General features: G+C 49.5%; 1 protein-coding gene across 1 annotated transcript in view; it reads right to left on the reverse strand.

Moving 5' to 3' along the window:
• Window positions 1–25,000, reverse strand: part of exoc2 (exocyst complex component 2) — a 94,921-nt gene that overhangs the window by 53,138 nt on the left and 16,783 nt on the right. The window contains 4 exon segments of the mRNA XM_061238666.1: window positions 7,714–7,838; window positions 10,072–10,185; window positions 18,281–18,407; window positions 18,700–18,876. Coding sequence (XP_061094650.1) covers window positions 7,714–7,838; window positions 10,072–10,185; window positions 18,281–18,407; window positions 18,700–18,876 — 543 coding nt within the window.

Raw genomic sequence — 25,000 nt, forward strand, 5'->3', positions numbered from 1 at the left:
GCATTTTGCAACAGAACCAGAGCCGGCAAACCCTAACGCCGAAAGAAGAACACGGCTGAAGTCTGGGACATTCGGGAAACGATTCCTCTTTCCTGCATACGTAGACGGTCAAGACCGCGGTGACTAGCTTCCTCCCACACGGCACGTCTGTCTGAGCGCGCGCGTAGCGTAACCGCCGGCGGATAGACGGGGCTCCTCCCCGATACCTTCCCCCGCTCGTCACTGAAAAGTATTAACGACATGATTAATCAGGGCGGCGGCAGCGCTTGACGAATCGCAGTTACACTTTCCGCGTGTCGGTCGGTTTATTTACACACGCGCGCTCAGGTCAAGGTGACCGAATTCTTTTTAGCGTTTTTTCCCCTGCTTTTTAAACTCCCCTCGCTCCTTTCCCGCTGGGGGGGGTTGGGGGGCACTTAGTGGTGGAGCTCCTGAACACAGCGGAGAGACAAAGAGAGCAGTTATCGCCGCGAGGGGAGTCGAACGCAGCCTTATTAGATGTAACCTGGTCCCGTATTGCTGTTGGACGGGCTGTTTGGATAGCGGCCCGGGTGGAATCCTGCGGTGGGAGAGCGAGACGCGGGCTGTGGAGGCTGCAGCAGGGCGCGGGGGCTCTGCTCTGTGCTGTCCTGCAGGGCTCTGCTCTGTGCTGTCCTGCAGGGCTCTGCTCTGTGCTGTCCTGCAGGGCTCTGCTCTGTGCTGTCCTGCAGGGCTCTGCTCTGCACAGGGAACTCTGCTCTGTGCTGTCCTGCAGGGCTCTGCCCTGTGCTGTCCTGCAGGGCTCTGCTCTGTGCTGTCCTGCAGGGCTCTGCTCTGTGCTGTCCTGCAGGGCTCTGCTCTGCACAGGGAACTCTGCTCTGTGCTGTCCTGCAGGGCTCTGCCCTGTGCTGTCCTGCAGGGCTCTGCTCTGTGCTGTCCTGCAGGGCTCTGCTCTGTGCTGTCCTGCAGGGCTCTGCTCTGCACAGGGAACTCTGCTCTGTGCTGTCCTGCAGGGCTCTGCCCTGTGCTGTCCTGCAGGGCTCTGCTCTGTGCTGTCCTGCAGGGCCCTGCTCTGCACAGGGAATTCTGCCCTGTGCTGTCCTGCAGGGCTCTGCCCTGTGCTGTCCTGCAGGGCTCTGCCCTGTGCTGTCCTGCAGGGCTCTGCCCTGTGCTGTCCTGCAGGGCTCTGCCCTGTGCTGTCCTGCAGGGCTCTGCTCTGCACAGGGAACTCTGCCCTGTGCTGTCCTGCAGGGCTCTGCTCTGTGCTGTCCTGCAGGGCTCTGCTCTGCGCAGGGAACTCTGCCCTGTGCTGTCCTGCAGGGCTCTGCTCTGCACAGGGAACTCTGCCCTGTGCTGTCCTGCAGGGCAGGCTCACCTCCTGCCCGTCTCCTGCGGATGTCTGACTAAGCAACACGACCCAACACCCCACCCATACACACCGATATCCCACGATCCATTGTGCTTCATTATAGTTGGGTTGTTGTGATGTTCAACATGTAGTAGGCTACACTCACATATTTTGACAAGTGAAAAATGTTATATTTTTTGCATCCAAAATTTTCAGGTGACCTCATCCTCAAATTAGAAGGCCCCATGTGGGGTCACGACCACTTTGGGAACCCTTGATCTACTGCTGCACAGCTGCACAGCACAGTGACATTTAAGGCTCAGGCACACAGCACAGTGAGATTTAAGGCTGTGTAGGTCACAGCACAGTGAGATTTAAGGCTGTGCAGTCACACAGCACAGTGAGATTTAAGGCTGTGTAGGTCACAGCACAGTGAGATTAAAGGCTGTGTAGGTCACACAGCACAGTTAGATTAAAGGCTGTGTAGGTCACAGCACAGTGAGATTAAAGGCTGTGTAGGTCACACAGCACAGTTAGATTAAAGGCTGTGTAGGTCACACAGCACAGTGAGATTAAAGGCTGTGTAGGTCACACAGCACAGTTAGATTAAAGGCTGTGTAGGTCACACAGCACAGTTAGATTAAAGGCTGTGTAGGTCACACAGCACAGTTAGATTTAAGACTCAGGCACACAGCACAGTGACATTTAAGGCTCAGGCACACAGCACAGTTACATTTAAGGCTCAGGCACACAGCACAGTGACATTTAAGGCTCAGGCACACAGCACAGTGACATTTAAGGCTCAGGCACACAGCACAGTGACATTTAAGGCTCAGGCACACAGCACAGTGACATTTAAGGCTCAGGCACACAGCACAGTGACATTTAAGACTCAGGCACACAGCACAGTGACATTTAAGGCTCAGGCACACAGCACAGTGACATTTAAGGCTCAGGCACACAGCACAGTGACATTTAAGGCTCAGGCACACAGCACAGTGACATTTAAGGCTGTACTGCCACACAGTGAGGCCAGGCAGCTCCTCTGAGTGTGCTGCTGTAAACAACAGAGTGAAATAGGGCTCCGCTCTGACAGCAGCAGAGTGTGTTTTTACTCAAGCAGAGTGGAACACCTGCAAGAGACGCATTACTCACAGTCTGGCCCCCGCTGCAGAGTGTGTGTGTGTGTGTGTGTGTGTGTGTGTGTGTGTGTGTGTGTGTGAGTCTATGTGTGTGTGTGTGTGTGTGTGTGTGTGAGCGCCTGTGGGAGGGTTGTGTGTGTGTGTGTGTGTGTGTGTGTGTGTGTGTGAGTCTGTGTGTGTGTGTGTGTGTGTCTGTGTGTCAGTACAAGTGCAGGGAGAAGTGGGGGTTCGGATGTTTGTACGCGTGTCCTTTCCTGTGCTTCATTTTAAAAGTCTCACCACCCCTTCCCCTGGCGAAGCAGCCCTTACACTGGTATTCATTAGCATCCCCAGCATCACTCTCACCAGGGCAAAGTCCACTCAAACCAACGGAAATCAAGAAAGCAAATTAATGAGACTCATTAAATCCTGACAGAAGGTTCTGGAAACAGGAACCTTACCGGTGAGGACATAACGAGCTTCCGGCCCAGTCAAGCGCAATGAGCCCTGGCAGAGCAGTCAGACCAGCACGCAGACCGACCTTACCAGACCCCCAAACCCCAGACCCCCAGCCTGACCCGACCCAGCATAACCCCAAACACCCAGCTCTCATGAATCACCCTCCCTCAGAAACCTGCTGGAGGCATGAAAAATAGGTTTCTGTTTTAGTAAGAGCAAAAGAACCCTATAGCACACACCAACGTCACCCCTTCCCCTGTTAAAAAACGCTGCCAGGGACACAGAGCCACCGTGTTTCCATGGTCACTGTAACCGAGTGACCAGAAAATGTTTCCGGCTAAGCTTTTTCTCGACCGTTACCCGAAACGTCATACTACACCCTCGCCGAGTGTTTTTCGTTTCTCTTAACAGAAATTCCACCCTCCAAGATTCCAGGTCCTGTCCGGGAATGGCCTAAAACGCTCCCCTGGCAGATGCCCAAAACACTAACGGGGTTTGGCGGGGTTTTGGGAGAGTCGCAGAGTCATTAGCTCTAAGACACTATTGCAGCAGGGGGCTGATGAGAACGCACAGCCCTTCAGCCATCTTCTCCAAACCTGCTCGTTTTCACAGCCCTTAAAGCGGGTCGGGAACCGGGCTGGACCGGGCCGGGGCTGTTTGGTTTGGCCCGGGCTGCGCTGCAGGAGATGGGGGAGGAGGGAGGGAGGGACACACAGCCCTCCAACCTCCAGAGAAACCAGCGGAGCAGCATTAATACCTACACAGGCGAATCCCTGGACGGCCCCAGGCAGGGAGGAAGGGCCCGGTGTGTGTCTGTGCGTCAGGGGGGCCGGTCTGGTGGACGATACTGAGAGAGGGGAACCCGAACCGGGGTGCGGAATTAACACCAGAAACCGGCCGAATGCTGGAGAATTTTATCCGTGGCTGCTAAGTTTGTCTACAGGGCGGCCTGTAGCGTAGTGGTTGAGGTAAATGACTGGGACACGCAAGGTCCGTGGTTCTAATCCCGGTGTAGCCACAATAAGATCCGCACAGCCGTTGGGCCCTTGAGCAAGGCCCTTAACCCTGCATTGCTCCAGGGGAGGATTGTCTCCTGCTAAGTCTAATCAACTGTACGTCGCTCTGGATAAGAGCGTCTGCCAAATTCCAATAATGTAATGTAATGTAATGTCTACTCAACCAGTCACGTTGGTAGGTAACCTCCCTTCACTTGGAGGTCCTGTTCTGTCCTAAACACCTAGTTGTCTGGTAAAAGGGTGAAATCGGACAGTGAATAGTGGGATACAACAGCCACTGTGTCCAGTGAACAAAAAAAAAAGTTAGTTTTTCGTTCCTGCCCTGTTAGGAGCTGCACTGTTGTGTGAACGTGAACATGGGAGACCGCTAGTGACATTATGAGCAGCTAAACAGCAGAACAGGAATACACAAAAACAAGCAAAAACAGAGCAAAATAAGCCAATGTGGCAATTTTAAGACGGCAACACACACACACGCGCTGATGAAGTGACTCATCTGGCGTTGTGAAAACGCAGCAGTGCGGCGTGCCTGCATTCCAGCCTCAGCGGCCCAGCCTCCCTGTGGTAGCGGATGTGGCTAACGGCTAACGAGGAGCCGCAGACCGTCCCAAACCCCAGCAAGACGGAAGGCTCCACCGCTTCTCCCAGCCTTCCCCAGGCCCAATCAGGGAGGACCTGCTGAGCACGCTCAGTGAAAACCAGCCACATTGTTCCCAATATTCATATTTAAAAAAAAATAACGAATGAAAAAAAAATCTTATCACCGTTATTAACCGGCACACATTGTGTTCAGCAGCTGTGTATATTTGGTTTGTTGTTTTCGGATAACAATGAAAACACAGCTCTGACTTTGCGCGCAAACAACCGGAAAGCAATAATAATAATTCTGAAATAATAATAAAAACAAAAAATTATAAACAGTGAAAGAAAAAAAAAAAAAAAAAAAAGGGGAAATAACCAACAGTCTACGGTGGGATTTGTGTATAAACAGACAAAAGAAAAAATTGAATGACAACGTGAACAATTGATCTGTGCTACCTGACCTGGCAGTGTGTGTGTGATTGTGTGTGAGTTTGTGTGAGTGTGTGGTGTGTGTGTGCGTGTGGGTGAGTATGCGTGAGTGTGTGTGTGTGTGAGTGTGAGCGTGTGGTGTGTGTGTGCGTGTGTGCGAGTGTGAGTGTGTGTGTATGAGTGTGTGAATGAGTATGTGTGTGTGCGCGTGTTGGTGAGTATGCGTGAGTGTGTGTGTGTGTGTGTGTGAGCGTGTGGTGTGTATGACTGTGTGTGTGTGTATATGTACGAGTGTGTATGTATGAGTGTGTGTGTGTGCGTGTATGACTGTGTGTGTGTGAATGAGTGTGTGTGTGTGTGTATGAGTGTGTGTGTGTGTATGTGAATGAGTATGTGTGTGAGTGTGTGAGCGTGTGGTGTGTGTGTGCGTGTGTGTATGTGTGTGTATGAGTGTGTGTGTGTGTATATGAGTCTGTGTGTGTGTGTGTGTGTGTGTGTGTACGCACTGCCTCTGTAAGGTCCCCTGAGGCTAAGAGGGGAGAGAGCGCAGTACACACAGGGGCCAGCAGGGGGCGAGCTGGAGCCTGGCTGTGGTGATGCAGGCGAGCCGATGCTGGTGTAATGAAGATAAATGACCCGTGTTGTGTTTGGCCGGGACCTCCGCTGTAAACCTCAGCCCTGGAGTCCGCTCTCTCCCCCCCGACGCGGCGCAAATTATCCTCCTCAATCAAACCCCAAAAAAAGAAAATAACGCAAAAGCCCACAATCCGCTCTGACGTGAACGCGGCCGGCCCCGTGGAGAAGGCCTATTTAGCCGGGGCGGCGTGGAAACGCGTGTGAGACGCTGCTGCTAATTAGGCCGGCGTTTCCGATAACTATTTTCTTTAGCCATATTAGCGTAGCTAAAGTCAACATGAGGCAATGGGGGACGCGGGCCCCAGACGCGGGCCCCAGACGCAGGCCCCAGACGCGGGCCCCAGCTCCGTCACGCAGCACAGACGAGGGGCCCGGAGCTGTAGGTAACTGTCACAGCGTCACGCACGCACCCGCCGACACGTCTGATCTCACTGTCTCAAACACACACACACACACTCACACACACACACACACACACACACACACTCTCTCACACACACCCGCCGACACGTCTGATCTCACTGTCTCAAACACACACACACACACGCACGCACACACACACACACACACTCTCTCACACACACCCGCCAACACGTCTGATCTCACTGTCTCAAAAACACACACACACACACACACACGCACGCACGCACGCACACACACACACACACACACACACACACACACACACACACACACACACTCACACACACCCACACACACCCACACACACCCACACACACCCACATACTCACACACACGCGCACACACACACACACACACACACACACAGGCTCCATCTGAAACATTCTCCCTGGTACACACATGCTGGCTCTGCCTCATGCACGCACACACACACACAAAGCTTATATTCTCACACACACACACACACACACACACTAAAAGCTTATAGTCTCTCACACACAAACACACACACACACACACACACACTAAAAGCTTATATTCTCTCACACACACGCTCACACGCACGCACAGACATGCACAGACACACACACACACAGCTTATATTCTCTCACACACACACGCTCACACGCACGCACACACACACAGCTTATATTCTCACACACACACGCTCACACGCACGCACAGACATGCACAGACACACACACACACACACACACACACAGACACAGCTTATATTCTCTCACACACACGCACACACACACGCACACACGCACACACTCACACACACACGTGTAAGGAGAAACCCTGTCACTGGCATAAAGACGGAGGCACATGTCAGGATTCCGAGCTTTAAGAAGGCTAAAAGATTGAGTGGCTGGTTCCTGTTTAAAAACCCAGCTATGTGCCCATATTTCCACCCCCTAAACACAGCTTACGAATGGGTAAAATATGTGTGAAGCTTTTTCTTGTCAAAAGAAATGCAAAAGAAACTCAACACTTGAATTGCTTTCAGCAATAGCGCACTATATGAAATGATGTCTTTTAGAAGGGCTTATTTTTCTGAGGCTAAACTCGGAACAGCTAAAGACCACGGTTCTGATTGCTGGGTTCCTCCACAGACCTCGCTGAAAGGGAAGTTAACAGAGGAAACATTGGGCTGAAAGACATTGTCTGTGATTGGCTGTGTGCTAGAGCAATTGTGCCATATGGGAGCTGAAGTGTGCTGTGATTGGCTGTGTGCTAACAGTGTATGACGCTGATCATTACGATGATGATGATGATGATGATGATGATGAACCAGGCTAGTGGGGAACTCAGGCGGAGGAACCAGTCGGGGGCACAAATTTACCCTCAGGAGGAAATGACCTCACCCCTGCACTCTCCCAACCCCATAAATGGTAAATGGTTGGCATTTATATAGCGCCTTTATCCAAAGCGCTGCACAATTGATGCTTCTCATTCACCCATTCATACAGACACTCACACACCAACGGTGATTGGCTGCCATGCAAGGCACCGACCAGCTCGTCAGGAGCATTTAGGGGTTTATGTAGGTGTCTTGCTCAGGGACACTTCGACACAGCCCGGGCGGGGGATCGAACCGGCAACCCTCCGACTGCCAGACGACTGCTCTTACTGCCTGAGCCATGCCCATAAGAAGAGACGCCCCAAATTAAATGAAGCACAGCCCCCTTCCTGCCCCCTGGCCCGGGACACTCACCTGCCAGGGCGTCCTGCGCCTCGAAGAAGGTGCTGAGACCCCCCTTCACATAGGCCAGGCTGCCCTCGTTCTTCTTATTGGCCTGTTTCCTCAGGTTCTGTGCCGCTATACGCAGCTGGTCAAAACTGCAGAGAGAGAGAGTGAGAGAGAGGGAGGGAGGGAGAGAGAGAGAGGGGAGAGGGAGGGAGGGAGAGAGAGTGAGGGAGGGAGAGGGAGAGGGAGAGAGAGAGTGAGGGAGGGAGAGAGTGAGGGAGAGAGAGGGAGAGAGAGAGTGAGGGAGGGAGGGAGGGAGAGAGAGTGTGAGGGAGGGAGGGAGGGAGACAGAGAGTGAGAGAGAGAGAGAGGGAGAGGGAGAGGGAGAGGGAGTGAGAGTGTGAAAAACTAGACTGCTGTCTGCATTCAAGTTCTAATGTTTTCCTATATTTCTGTATATATGCTTTAGCAGTATTTATAAAAGTATGTCAGGCCAATAAAGCATTTTGAAATTGAAAGAGGGAGAGAGAGAGAGGGAGAGAGAGAGAGCAAGAGAGGGAGGAAGAGAAAGAGGGAGAGAGAAAGAGAGAGGGAGAGAGAGTGGGAGGGAGAGAGCGACAGAGAGAGAGAGAGAGAGAGAGAGAGTGGGAGGGAGAGAGAGAGAGAGAGAGAGAGTGGGAGGGGGAGAGCGACAGAGAGAGAGAGAGAGAGAGAGAGAGAGAGAGAGAGGGAGTGGGAGGGAGCTTCATTCAGGAAGCCCTGGTCTGGCATGTTGGAGGTGTGAAGCAGTGCTGTGGTCTGTCAGGCAGCAGGGCAGACAGCCCTGTGTGAAGCCAGGCCCGCGCCGCGTGTGAAAGATGGATACAGGCCTTCTGCTTTCTTACACTTGTGCAAACACAAAATTATATCAACACTGACACACAAGTGCAGTGAAACTCACACGATAGCAGAGCACGGGGGACTGAGCTATTGATTGAAAATCCTAATTACATCAAAGCAGTCCTGTAAGACTGTACAGGCATACGGAGGGGTGGCGAGAGAGATTTAAACGGGTACATTTATTGTTTAGAAAGTGTTGCAGCGGTTGTTTAAATGAGTGAGGAAAGGGCTGATAGACTGGTTTGTGTGGCAGTGCCCCCAAGGCCCCTCTGCTGCCAATGCAAACAAACCAGCAAGAGACACCTGGGACGGGGCGCAACCCCTCTGCCAGCGTTCAGACCGACCTGGGCAAATGCTCCTGGCTCACACTATGCTGAAAACTTTGAGCCACCCGGGAGCCCCAGTAAAGGATTCATAAAGAAAATTAAATATGAATATTCAAAATTAGATACACTAATTTTTGAACACTATAAACCCGACATCTATTCACATTTTAAAAAGTAATTATTACTGATGTACCCTTACGTCCAATACACACCAAAGTTGGTATGGACAGTGTTTGGATTAGGTTTTCATTCACCGAAGCCCTACAGCCCACCTTTGGTGCTTGGCCCCTGACATTACTGCTTGCAGCTAAAAAAAAAATATTTTTGGGCGCTTTTTAAATCACAGAATTCAACCACGTATTTCAAAAAGATCAACGATCTTCTTTAGAAATAAAAAAAAAGACCTGTCTGCTATCAGGATTTTTTTCTTTACCGCCTTTCATCTGAATGAGAAAACATCATTACACCAACCAATCAGGCCTCAATGTATGAGTTAACAGACATAATCAGTCACAGTGGATCTTTCTCAGGCGACAGCAGTAACAGCTACACCATTACAGGGTCTGAAACTACGCACACGGCACACAGGACCCCCCATGTAGAACGTGGTGTTTAGCATTTAGCGTACTCGCCTATTCATTAACCTGGACCTTCTTTCGCCATCAGTCAACTGCCAATTCCATGTTTGTGTTTGATACTCAGCGAGGTAATAAAAAGTACAGCCAGCTTCCTGTTACCTGGCAACAAGCCCTGCGGGAATTTTTATATTTGTTTATACACGTCGTGACGTTCTCTCAGGAAAGTCATTTTGGGACCAAATCAAGAGTTTCCTCTGAGGAAAAAACATTTGCACGTTAACCAAAACACTGGGGCTAGCGCTACGCTTGGTTCCTGTTATCTGGGTTAAATAAAGTGTAAAAGGAGGGTGAGGAGGAGAACTGGGGGTCTGTAGAAGAAGGCTGGGAGGTCCTTGTGTGACCGAGTTCAGTTAAAGTCTCACAACAGTTAAAGGCAAGGATTCCTCAAAACCAGGGGCATTTTCAACTGGTTTTATCTGAACTATGAATTGTGGCAAATCAACAGCAACATAATGCAAAACTAATAATTTGCTGTTCAATTACGTAACCAGCAAGGATCAGGGTAAGACTGGTGTGCGTCTTCAGAAGGTTCTGGAACTTGCCTGGTGGCGGAGTGGTTCTCTATCAGGTACCAGGTGGCGGAGAAGTTTTCGCTGGTGAAGTCTCCGCTCATTCCAGGAAACATGGATTCCAGGTCCTTCTGGGGGACCTTCGATCTGGAGACAAGAGCACAAAGGGTTCGCTGAAGTTTCTCCAAAACAACCGTGACCTTCTGCGCAAAGGGGGAAAAAACAGACCCAAAAAAACTCACCCGAACATCACTAGCTTTATACTGTGAAATGTGAATAAAATGTGAATAGAAATTCATGAATAAGAATATACTTGTTGACATCAGACTGATTGTGAGGAACATTTGCACCCTTTTATTTTTGCTGTTAACCAATGCCCAAGTTGTTTGCTTTCTCAGAATGTGATTTATTTTCCACATATAGTATATTTATATATTTATATATATAGTATATATAAAAGTGATAGGAATAAATAGATATATTGTTTGGGGTAAGTCCTGGAGAGCCTGATGGGCTCCTCAGCCCTCCACAGATCACTGGAGAGACAGGCTGAGTGATGTCACTATCCCTCCTCACACAAACGGCCTTCTCTAACAACTCTACCTCCGCCGTCCCTGACGGACACTTTCCACACCTTCTAATGCCCCCGGTGTCAAAGCTCCAGGCCGGAGAGGCCAGTGAATCACTTCACACAAAGACCAACACTCTACCAAGCCTACGAACCCCGCAGCCTACACTCAAACTGCCTCAGGAACCAACAGCCTTCACGGAAACCCAATCCAAACGCGCCGAATCGACATCTTTTCGAAATTATCCCGGAGGTTTACACAGAGAGACGTGAAGCCTTGGACAGGCGTGGAGGCCTTGGACAGTCGCGTCTCGTTTGGCCCGGGGCTTTTGTGTACAGTGAATGTCTCGCCATCTGTACACAGCCACACCGACATGCGGCAAACATTTCCAAACAGATCAAACCCACGGGCTGCAGTGACACATTCTCGAAAAAGTTGTTATGGTGATTATGGCCATGGGAATGCAATCTGGTAAATTCTATTTCACGCACCCATACAATACCGACTCGCAGATGGACGTGCGTGAGGTCGGGTTGGCGGGTTTCGAATTCTGTCAAAAACGGCGCACACGTAGGTGAAGTCTGGGGTTCGCAGTTGAAGCTTGATCATCAAGTGAGAGTGTGGGGTGAAGAAGGGGGGGGGGGGAAGTGTAACCGTGGAAACGGAAGAGATCCATTACAAACCAACGGTCAAATCTCAACCAATGACTCATAAAGGACACAAAATAATTTCACAACTGGACACTCTGGTCCAATCTGGGAACCCCCAGCTGCGAGGAAACACTCGAATAGTCAGCCGGTTGGAATGGACGACGACCCCGTGACCTCCGCACGCCCACGTGCCACAACTTTGCGCCGATGTTTATAGCAACAACTGCAGAAGCAGCAGGCGCACTGTCCCCTGGCTCACGGGCGGGCCAGCCAATCACCCGGCAGCAGATACGCCCGCCGGCCAATAGGAGTCCGACGCCAGTAAAGGCCTGGAAAGGACGGGTCCACAGCCCGCCTGGCTGCACGGACAGATGACTCCATAGCCTGGATTCACTCACGTGTGTGTTTCTTAACTCTGACGTGCACACACACGCGAGCGCCCACTCTCCCTGAGGAAAATCACTTTTCTGACAGCTCGGTTCGGGCCGGGCCAAACTTAACGCCGCGGTCTGTGCCTGTAAAGAGGAAGAGTAGCACTGTGGTGAAAGTTAAAGACGAATGTTCGCTGAATCCGCGCCTGTGTGTGATGAAAAGGCAGGGACCGGACACGGTCTCCGTATTTAAACAGGGCACTGAGCTCGCTCCACAGGGTAGAAAGAAAGCTCCTAACTCAAACCCTGCCCGGCACGGCACGACATGTCTAAACCACAGCCCTGGCCTGGATAAAATCTCCACAAATGTGACTTAATAAAACAATCACCCAGCAATCACTCAACAGAGGCTCACTGGGCACACAAACACACTGTGACTCTCCCCCACACACACACACACACACACACACACTCACTCACTCACAAACACACTGTGACTCTCCCACACACACACATACACACACACTCACACGCACACACTCACAAACACACTGTGACTCTCACACACACACATACACACACTCACAAACACACTGTGACTCTCTCACACACACACACACACACACACACACTCACTCACAAACACACTGTGACTCTCTCACACACACACACACACACACACACACACTCACTCACAAACACACTGTGACTCTCCCACACACACATATACACACACACACTCACAAACACACTGTGACTCTCTCTCACACACACACACACACACACACACACACACACATACACACACACACTCACAAACACACTGTGACTCTCCCACACACACACACACACACACACACACACCCACAAACACACTGTGACTCTCACACACACATACACACACTCACAAACACACTGTGACTCTCTCACACACACACACACACACACACACACACACACACACACTCACAAACACACTGTGACTCTCACACACACTCACAATCACACTGTGACTCTCTCGCACACACATACACACACTCACAAACACACTGTGACTCTCTCACACACACACATACACACACACACTCACAAACACACTGTGACTCTCCCACACACACACACACACACACACACACACACACACACACACACACACACACACTCACAAACACACTGTGACTCTCACACACACTCACAATCACACTGTGACTCTCTCACACACACACACACACACTCACAATCACACTGTGACTCTCTCACACATACACATACACACACACTCACAAACACACTGTCTCTCACACATACAAACGCACTCAGAAATACACACACACATGCACACACACACGCATATACACACTCACACTTACAAACACATTGTATGTCTCTCACACACGTACACGCACTTGCACACACATACACATGGTGTCACACACATAGGAGCACACACAGACACAAACACACTCACGAATACACACAGACACACACAGGACAGCTCTTGTTAAACTGTAGACAGCAGCAGTGGGTTTGTGCGTGTATGTGTATTCCTATATTCCTATGCCTATGTGTGTGCGTGTGCGTGTGTGTGCCTATGTGAGTGTGTGTATGCATGTGTGTGTGTGTGTGTGTATGTGCATGTGTGTGTATGCCTATGTGTGTGTGTGTGTGTGTATGCCTGTGTGTATGCCAGTGTGTGTGTGTGTGTGTATTGCCTATGTATGTGTGTGCGTGTGTGTGTGTGTATGCCTATGTGTGTGCGTGTGTGTGTGCATGCATATGTGCGTGCGTGCCTGTGTGTGTGTATGTCTATGTGTGTGTGCGTCTGTGTGTGTATGCCTATGTGTGTGTGTGCCTATGTGTGTGTGTGTGTGTGTATGCCTACGTGTGGGTGCGTGTGTGTATGTGTGTATGCCTGCGTGTCTGCGTGTGTGTGTGTGTGTATGCCTACGTGTGTGTGTGTGTATGTGTGTGTGTATGCCTATGTGTGTGCGTGTGTGTGTGTGTGTGTGCGTGTGTGTGTGTGTGTGTGTGTGTGTATGTGTGTGTGTATGCCTATGTGCGTGCGTGTGTGTATGTCTATGTGTGTGTGTGCATCTGTGTGTGTATGCCTATGTGTGTGCGTGTGTGTGTGTGTGCGTGTGTGTGTGTGTGTGTATGTGTGTGTGTATGCCTGCGTGTGCATGTGTGTGTACGTGTGTGTGTGCGTGTGCGTGAGTGTGTGTGTGTGTGTGTGTGAGTGTGCGTGTGCGTGTGCGTGTGAGTGTGCGTGTGCGTGTGCGTGTGTATTCCTGCAGTGCAGTATGAAGCTGTCCTGCAGGGGGCAGTGTGAGACCAGGCTGGCGGAGGCCGTTCCGTGGGAAGAAACGTCCCTGGCGCTCGGGGAGGCAGTGGAGCTCTCTCATCATTAGCCGGCCCGGCCCAGCGTTTACACGCGGTTTGATCCGCACTAATGACCCGTGCACAACCCAGCCCGCCGCCGTGACCCCCTCCCAACGCTCGACCACCCCTCTGCTCTCCCCCTCCCAACGCTCGACCACCCCTCTGCTCTCCCCCTCCCAACACTCAACCACCCCTCTGCTCTCCCCCTCCCAACGCTCAACCACCCCTACCCCCACCCCTATCCCCCACCCGCTCCCACCCGCTCCCAACGCTCAACCACCCCTACCCCCACCCCTACCCCCCACCCGCTCCCAACACTCAACCACCCCTCTGCTCTCCTCCTCCCAATGCTCTACCACCCCTCCACTCTCCCCCTCCCAATGTCCTACTGCCCCTCCACTCTCCCCGCACCCCCACCCTGACATCACAGGCTCCATTAGCTGCTGACGGGCCCATCTGCCCCAGCTGTGGGAACGCAGCGCGAGGGCGATGTTATCGCCGCGGTAACCACGCCGTTGGTGCCCGTGACGCTGCCCCGGCTGCTTTCCGCACCGCGGCACCCCCGTGGAAACCCCTGGGGGGTTTTCGGGCGGACCGTCAGACGCAGGGGCGATTTCAGCTCCCCCTCCATTACCAGGGGTTTGGCCGCGTACGGTACACCGTATCTCCCAGAACGATCGCTGATGAACGTGTTCTTAGGAAGGACGTGGGAGTGTGTGTTTGGGCAAAGCCTGTCCCAGGTCACGGGAGGAGAGCCTTCCAAAATCATTCCATTTTGGGGAACGAAAAGTATCATGATTTTGGTTTGGACAATGTTTTGTAAACCTAGATTATTTCACAGAACTGTACATTTTTAAAAGTCATTTTATTCGATCCTCGTAACTGCAAAGCGCTTTCAGTTGCTGGCTGGTGAGAAAAGAGCTATATAAGTGCTATATTAAATTAAATTAAATTCTATTTAGGTAAGGGCGGATTAGTAATGCATTTCTGACCCTTTTATCTCACAGCCACACATATATAAACACGAAAAGAGCCAACGAATCTCCATTGGTGGCCCATATGCAGAAACCCTGGGCATAAACACTCGTACGCATCACTTCCTGCCGCTCACTCAGAGACGGCGGTGTACATCTCTGTGGTCAGACCCTCGGCCTGTACAAAGGGCAGGAGAATCGGTTCAAACAGACGAGGGAACTGCAGTGTGGATTACCAGCGCGGAGAACCATTTCCAGACACGGTGACGCGGTGACGGGGGAGTCCCCCGTCCCGTTCAGGTAGGGGCGACCTGACCATCTGTCAGAAAGATGTCCGAGCGCGTTCCTAGACCAGCACCGCATCACTTTCCTCAGCACACACCCTCCTCCACAGTGACTCAGGGAGACAGGTACCCATGCAGGAATCTCTAATTCCCTCTGTTGACTGGCGGCGGTTTTTTGGGGGGCCTTGGAAACCCTGGCAGCCCTCCTCCAGTCCCCCCACCCAAAACTCCCAAGGGGCAGCATCGAAGACACAAAGGTAGAGTAGGAAAAAAAACTCTCCACTAAAAAAAAAATTTTTTTTTAAAAAGGGGGTGATGAAAGAATAGAGACAGGTAAATCCACAACCAGTGGCCAGTGAAAAGGCTTCTTCTCAACAGTGGGGGTGAGTATGACCCCACTCAAAGGGGGTGTGTAAGGGCGCAGGGATGGGGTGACCAGGGGTGATGGGATCCCCGCGTGTTCCGCCCAGAAAGGGGAACATTTTGGACAGAAGGTGTGTTTCAGTCCTTCCGGTCAGCTCGTTCACTCAGAGGGCTGTGCGCGTCTGAGTTTGCGTTACGAATGAAGGGTTTGAGCTGCAGGGTAAGGCAACGCAAGGCTAATTCGCTCTCTTTAAACGCTCTGACAGAAGCGAGTGACAGTGGGCGTACATGCAGAATAACCGGCCTCCCGCAGCGCTAAACAAACGTGATCGATCCGGACGGAGTGCGCTACGCTGCTGACTGCGTGAATAATTCATTAAGTCACCGGTTACGAGAACGTCAGCGACAGAGTCGGGAACACGACCTCGAGCAGGACAACAAGAACGGACCCGATTACACTCCAATTACGCCCCTGTCAAAACCGAGACCTCGAAAAACCGACTCGACCGCCTCCAAAGCATTAGATGTTAGCCAGGGCTAGTGCGCCGTGCATTTATGCAAACTCCTTACTGTTATCCTTCAGCATTCAGTGAAACATCCACAACCCCCTCCTCCCCCCCCTCCGCTGTGTCGATGGTATGGCCCTCCTCCATAAACACAAGCTGCGGACCGCCGCTGACTCATCGCCGAGCGGGGGTGTCAGGCCTCGATTAGGCCCATTCATCATCAGGGATCAGTGGAGCCCCGTTCCAGCCGGCGTTGACCCCGGCTCTGCGGTTCCACCCTCGAACCCTCGCAGGTAACCGCCAGAGAGCCGCGCACGGAAAACCGGCACGCGATCGCGGAGGGGAAAAAAAAAAACGGCAAACAGGCCATGTCTCTGGGGCACGTCTCCGGCCAAGACCGGATTACAGAGAGACGAGGACCCTGCAGTCGGGAGAGAGACGTCTCCGCGCGGCTGATTCCGCCGTTTGCTTCAACCCGAAATATCACATTTGTAAGCGATTAACGGGCCCAAGGTAGCTCCGCACCGCTTTCCCAGACATGTGAAATATGAGTGTGTTAATTCAGCCTCCAGGAGATGAGGTCTGTCAGTGACTGATGTTGTTTGAGACAGTAAAAATAGTGCTTAATGACAGTCCCGCAGCAGCTGTATCAGACACACCGAGGCTGCGTTGGGTTTGTTTACTGTGGTACATGGTTATTGTGTGGCTATCATACGCCCACCAGCTCTTAAAACAGAGCCTATTGTCGCACAGGAACACCAGACCCTGATTTCCGCCCGCACCCTCTCTGTGTGGTTTGAACCTACAGGCCTGCTGATCCTGCTCATGAGTCACAGGCAAGGGGCATGTGTGTGTGTGTGTGTGTGTGTGTGTTTGTGTCTGAGTACTTACACTTTTTCAATTAATTGTATTAATGAACCACTGTGTGCATATGCACTGTTTGTACGTTCATGGATCATGCTAATCATGCTAAAGTCGCATGAACTGCAGTGTGTGCTTGTGTGTGTGTGTTCCACGTCTGGAGAGGGAGACTCCCCAGCGCAGACCAGTAACCCCAGACACATTTCACAGAACAATGCGATTTGCCCTTGTTTACACTGCTAAATGACAGACAAGCAGTGTGGGCGGGGAGAGGAACAAGCCCCATTAATCCATCACATATGGGCTCAAAGAGACGCAGTTTCCCCGCCCGCCTGTCTATGCGGAGGGGGACCCTGGGACTGCACACACTGCCCCCTCATTGCGGCTCTGCAAACCAGCTCTTAATTTTCCCCTAATCCAGAGTTGCTGGAAGCAATCAGGGGAGTGGAGCAGGAATGCTGGGTACTGCTGGGGTGTGTCCGGTGTGTGTGCGTGTGTGTGTGTGTACATGCATGTGTGTGTGTGCGCGAGAGTGCGTCTGGGCGTGCGTGTATACGTGCGTGTGTGCGTGCATCCATGTGTGTGTGTGTGTGTGTGTGTGTGTGTGTGTGTGTGTGTGTGTGTGAGTGTATGTGTGTGTGTTTGTGAATGGGTGTGTGTGTGTGTGTTTGTGAATGGGTGTGTGTGTGTGAGTGTATGTGTGTGTGTTTGTGAATGGGTGTGCGTGTGTGTGAGTGTATGTGTGTGTGTGTGTGTGTGAGTGTGTGTGTGTGTTTGTGAATGGGTGTGTGTGTGTGAGTGTATGTGTGTGTGTTTGTGAATGGGTGTGTGTGTGTGTGTGTGAGTGTATGTGTGTGTGTGTGTGTGTGTATGTGTGTGTGCACGTGTGTGTGAGTGTATGCGTGAGTGTGAGTGTATGTGTGTGTGTTTGTGAATGGGTGTGTGTGTGTGTGAGTGTATGTGTGTGTGTGTGAGTGTATGTGTGTGTGTGTGAGTGTATTTGTGTGTGTGTGTGTGTGTATGTGTGTGTGTGAGTGTATGTGTGTGTGCACGTGTGTGTGCACGTGTGTGTGAGTGTATGTGTGTGTGTGAGTGTATGTGTGTGTGTTTGTGAATGGGTGTGTGTGTGTGTGTGTGTGTGTGTGAGTGTGTGTGTGTGTTTGTGAATGGGTGTGTGTGTGAGTGTATGTGTGTGTGTTTGTGAATGGGTGTGTGTGTGTGTGTGTGTGTGTGTGAGTGTGTGTGTGTGTGTGTGTGTGTTTGCACACTGTATGGGTGCACGTACTTGTCGATGTCGATGCCGAGCGGATTGGCGGGCCGCAGGGACAGAGGAGAGATGCCCTTGTTCCGGTCGGTTCTCATGTCGTAGTAGTTCATCTCCTCCACCCATACTGCAGACTGGTCCAGGATACCTGCACACCACACAACAGCAGCTGCAGCTCAACCCGGAAATAACCACGAGAGAGAGAGAAAAGGAGAGACAGAGAGAGACAGAGAGAGAGAGAGAGACAGAGACAGAGACAGAGACAGAGACAGAGACAGAGAGACAGAGAGACAGAGAAAGACAGAGAGACAAACAGAGGAGGAGAGAGAGACACAGACAGAGAGAGAGAGAGAGAGAGAGAGAGAGAGAGAGAGAGAGAGAGAGAGAGAGAGAGAGAGAGAGAGACCCAGTGCTGACAGCCTCCCAGTCCTCCTCCTCACCGATCTTCTCCGTCTTCAGGAGCTTGAAGGACACGGTGGAGGTGCCGTTGCCCCCGGACTTGGTGGTGACGATGATCTCGCCCTTATCATCCTTGGCCGGCCCCACCCTGCAGACGATCTTACTGGCTGACATCCACTCGGCCGTCAGCAGGCAGTTGTGTCCGCAGATGGACAACCCTGTGTGGGGGGTGGGGGGCAATAACAGAACGCTAGCATAAGCGAACAACAACAGCACAGACAGAACAAGACAGAAATTAACAGAAAATATATTTTAAAATATATTTATTTTAAAGATGTTCACTGAATATCCAGCCACTTTCTGACGGGGGAGGGGGGTCCCTCCCAGAGAGAAGTAGCAGCTGAACTCAGGAGCAGGAAGGAGAAGAGGAGGCTGTGGGCATTTCGTTCCTGTCGCCCCCGGTAATCACCAGGGGTCAAAGTTCAGACAGGGTCATGGCGGTGGGCGACCTTGTCTCCTCCCTCCTCCTCTCGGCCCCCCCTCCCCCGGCCCCGGGGCCCGGCTCTCGTCATCACCCACTCCAGAGGCCATTTATCACAGCGGCCCCAGGAGACCACCGCTGCCTCAGCCCTAAGTACGCAATTACACACTCATCTCCTCCCCCTGTTTCTGCAGCCATCGCTATCGCTACCGCACCATAACAAACCAGATCAAACCAGATCAAACCACATCAAACCACATCAAACCACATCAAACCAGATTCAACTGGTTGGGCAATTACACAGTCATCTCCACCCCTGTTTCTATAGCCATCGCTATCGCTACCAGCCACATAACAAACCAGATCAAACCACATCAAACCACATCAAACCACATCAAACCACATCAAACCAGATTCAACTGGTTGGGCAATTACACAGTCATCTCCACCCCCTGTTTCTATAGCCATCGCTATCGCTACCGCCACCATAACAAACCAGATCAAACCACATCAAACCACATCAAACCACATCAAACCACATCAAACCAGATTCAACTGGTTGGGCAATTACACAGTCATCTCCACCCCCTGTTTTCTATAGCCATCGCTATCGCTACCGCCACCATAACAAGCCACATAAAACCACATCAAACCAAATCAAACCACATCAAACCAGATTCAACTGGTTGGGCTATTACACACTCATCTCCACCCCCTGTTTCTATAGCCATTGCTACCACCACTGTAACAAGCCAGATTAAACCAGATCAAACCATATCAAACCAAATTAAACCAGATTACACCGGTTGGGCAATCACACACTTATCTCCTCCCCCTGTTTTTATAGCCATCGCTACCACCACCATAACAAACCAGATCAAACCACATAAAACCACAACAAACCAGATCAAACCACATCAAGCCAGATCAATCTGGTTGGGCAATTACACATTCATCTTCTCCCCCTGTTGTTATAGCTATTGCTACCACCACCATAATAAACCGGATTAAACCAGATCAAACTGGTTGGGCAATTGCACAATCATATTATCCCTCTGTTTTTATAGCCATACCTACCACCACCATAACAAACCAAATCGGCAATTAAACATTAATCTCCTCCGCTGTTTTTATTGCCATCGCCACCACGGGGGGAGGGCATCAGATATTACCACCATACCAGACTGGATCGAACCAGATCAAACCCGACTGGTTCAGCAGACAGCCACTCATTGAGGAGCTGAGGGCACCAGCCCAGGGTGGAAATAACTGAAATAAAACAGCCCACAGGTGTGGAGCAGCCATTAGCACTTAACTCTGCAGCTAATTTCAACAGATACCCGGCACAGAGGTTATGTCAACACCCCTGAGTGCCTGGCTGTCCTTCTGTTTGTCTGTCGATGAACAGCATAACTGAGAAGACTATGGGCAGATATGGAGGACAAGCACTTTATCAATATTACTGCCTTAAGCCTTAGGGCTGCTGTGTATGGTATTTCAGGTCATTACTGACTGGCCACTTCATCTGATGGCCAAGATGTATAGAGGTACTGGAAAAGGTTCAGAGTAGGGCAACCAGATTGATTCCATGTATAAAAGATAAGAGTTATGAGCGAGTGGTCAATGTGTGGAATAGCCTGCTAGTAGTGGAGGCAGAAACACTGGGGGTTTTCAAGACCAGGCTTGATACGGGATGAATGGCTGTTCTCACCATTACCTTATGTTAGGTTACGTTATGTTACGTTATATGCACAATCTTCCAACGCCTCTCTCATTTTTATGAATTACATACATATATCATTATAGCATTCATTCCTATGACCGAGGTGGACATAAAGAATGTCATTATATGGATACAAGGCAAAAAATCTTTTAAAAACTGTAAATGCAAATGAATTTGAAAAAAAAGCTTAAATAAACAAATCCAAATCTCAACTAAAAATTCAAATGCATATACAGCTTTATTCAAATCTCGAAAGAACATTTAGGCCTACTGCTGACATCAGGATATCGCTCAGTTCTGATATTGGGAGAGCTGTGAGATTCTGTAAGTGAGGAAAGTGGAAGGAAAACGGATGGGAAACCCTGATACGGGGAATGCAGTCTGTCGTGTCGAAGAGGACAGAAAGACCGAGTCGGACGCATTACTGGCGTAACCGCGGCGACCCTGCGGGCGGCCATTTTGTCAGACGGTGGGAAAAACCCCGGTGGTGCGGCGGAGTTCCAGGCTCTGGCTCCCTAAAAACAGCCAGGGCGGGACTCTCTCCACCCGGCGAGGAGCCCCCGCCAGATCCGTCCTGCGATAATGTTTTCGCGGCTTTAAGCACACCTACGGTTACAAGTGCAACAATCTTTCCAATAAGCGCGCTATGTGTCGAGACTCAGGTGGATTATGGGAGCCCAGGGCATAATCAGAAGGGGATTTTTCATTAAGCCTTCACACGGGCTACAAAAACAGCCAGCCCGGGAATCAAACGGGGGGCCCCAGCGAGAACGCACGGCCCCGGCTGACCCCAGCGGCAGTCTCCGAAACGGATGGGGGGGGGGGGGGGGGGGGGGGGGGGGTTAGTCAACACTCATTTAGTGTAAATTTGGGAGAAAACTTTTCCTTTGAAACGTTTTCCTTGAAACGTCCCGGGCTTGTGTACTTTGAGTGGGTGGCTTGGCACTGTTTTTCCCTTTTATTTTATTTTTCTGCTCATCAGGGACGGGCTGGGGAGGTCACCCAGAGATCCCGCCCGACCGCGTGTTTGAGGAGACCACATGTGAATCACGTTTTTTTTTTTTCTCGGTTTTTTTTCCTCCCCGCTTTTGTTTAGCTTTTGCTTTGTTTTTCGTTTTGTCGTTTTCCAGAGAATAGCTGCAAGGCCTTGAAGCGAACACGTTAAAAAAAATTTTTTTTTAAGTCAGGAGGGCACCGGTGAGATTCGCCAAGGCGCTGGCGTTGACCGGGTTTGTTAAACACATTTTTGGATTGTAGATAGATGAAAAGAAAAACGTTGGCGATGTGGTTCTGCACTGTAACTGGACTGAGCGGACAGCGCCCCTGAAAGAGGTACCCAGGGCTGAGGAACACAGCGGATATGAACCCGCCGCAGACCGAACACCACACGAACATCAAGCCAGAGAAATGTACAGATACAGAGAGAGAGACTGAGGGAGAGAGGGAGAGAGAGAGAAAAGGAGGGAGGGAGAGAGAGAAAGCACCTCTCTGATGAAAGGACAGCACGCTCATGAGTCACTGCCAGACCACCTCCTCCAGGAGCTGGTTAACGTCTCTCTCTGTTCCTCCCTCTCTCTCCCTCTCTCTCTCCCTCTCTACAGCGCTGTCCTTCCCTGTGTCACTGGTGTGGGCCTGTGTAGGGCCTACATGTTGCTCTTATGTCTCAGTGCTGCTGTCACACAGGGACGCTCAGTGAACACAAACACACCAACATGGCTTCCCCAGCGCCGCACAGAAAACCCTGAGGCATGGATCTCATACACACACATGATCATACACACGCGCACACATATACACACACGAACATACACACGCACACATATACACACATATGATTATACACACGCGCACACATATACACACGTGATTATACACACGCGCACACATACACACACACGACTATACACACACATGATTATACACGCGCACACATATACACACATATGATTATACACACGCGCACACATATACACACATATGATTATACACACGCGCACACATATACACACATATGATTATACACACGCGCACACATATACACACACATGATTATACACACACATGATTATACACACGCGCACACATATACACACACATGATTATACACGCGCACACATATACACACACATGATTATACACACGCGCACACATATACACACACATGATTATACACACACGCACACGTATACACACATATGATTATACACACATACACACACATATCATCATATACTCACGTACACTCATGTACACACACACACATATACACACACATATGATCATATACTCACGTACACACATGCACACATATACACACACGTATAATTATACACACATGTACACACACGTATACATATACACACATGTATGATTATACACACACGCACACATATAAAAACACGTATGTGTCTACACGCACACATACACCCATGTACACACACGCACAAATACACACACGCATGATTATACACAGACACACACGTACACATGCATGCACACACACTTATGCACACATATGGACACACACGGACACACAGACTTGCATTTAGGAAACAGGACAGGGTTTTGCTAGAGCAGTGATGTCCCCATCTGAAATGAAACCTCAATGCACTTGAATAAATAAATGATTGATATTACCAGAAAATGTATCACTTGAAAGGAATTACATTTTTAAAAATGTAATACATTATATCTGTGTTAATTTGTGGTTCTTCGGGGTTTAACAAAAAAAATTTTTTATTTTAAAATAGAAATATTACATACATAACATCAACAGAACATCAGTGATTTATGAATACGAGTGACTTATGGATAAAATTGGCTGACATCCTAAAAATAAAAAAATAAGAAGTATCAAACTAAAATTGCTAAAAGACTAATGATGTGTAAAATTATCAGAAATGTGTTTTTTCTGAAGGTAGTTCACAATTCATCTGGATTTAATTATATTGAAAAGGTCATTATTAATTGTGCTTGGCTAATAAATAATTACATGAATACAAATATTGTTTTAAATAAATATATTACATCCATAACAATAATTAATATTGAGCAAAGGCAATTAAAAAGAAAAACATGGAAAACACTTTCAGAAGGCCTTCTGACAAACATAAAACAAAACGTATAAATATTTAAACAATTTACTTTTTTAAAGATGGAACCAGAACAAAGCACATTATGAATTTTTAAATGCAATTAAAATGAAGAAAAATCTAAATTCTACACCATCTATTTTGGAGGGAGACTACAGGCAAACTAAAATAGCATTAAATTAAACACACACATTAAATCATGTCAGCATAAAAACGAAGGAGAGAACGGCGCACAGTTTACACAAAGTATCTTTTTAGCAACATATCCCCGAATTCCCCTCTGCCAAATAAACACACTTAGATTCTGCCCATCTCACGTTTTCACAGCGACCGATGGAAACCCACTCGCAGTTGGATATGTGCTCATTGTGTACACATCCCTGCAGATGTAATGAGACCGAATAACAGTGCTAAAGTCCAAAAAGAAGGCCAATTCCACATACTTGCCACGTTATTAAATTCCCCCGTAGCTAAATTTGGAAAATATTGAGAAGTCCACAGGCTCGGCCCGTGGCTCCGTGCCTGATAGAGAAATATTTGTCTTAATTTTTATCTAAAAACATTTTCGCGCACAGCAATATGAGGAATATTTGAGGGGTGTGCAAGGGAAAATGCGATTACTCAAATAAAGCTCGTTTAATGAAGGTTCTGACCTACTGGAATCAATGAATTCTATACACATGATATGAATTATAACCGAAGAAGGGCATTATACTAAATAACTGTTATTTAAAAAGAGGAAATGAAAATGCTTAATGAGGTATTAATGTCAACCTCAACGCATTTATTTTTGCACAATACCGAAAGGAGGAATCCGTTTAACAAATGCGTTCTTCAAATAAACTTTAAATATCTTTGATATCATTGAAATGATATATAACGTGTTATTTTTATTCAAGTCTACGCATAGTCTACATATTCACCATTTGTAAGACATTAATGTATTATTTAGATAATGGGGAATTAAGAATAAATTCATGATCGTGATTTATGAAATGTGAATCCGGAAATTACATCCAGTGAACAACAACGATTATAAAACGCGG

This window comes from Conger conger, chromosome 4, assembly GCF_963514075.1.
Source record: "Conger conger chromosome 4, fConCon1.1, whole genome shotgun sequence".
NCBI lineage: Eukaryota > Metazoa > Chordata > Actinopteri > Anguilliformes > Congridae > Conger > Conger conger.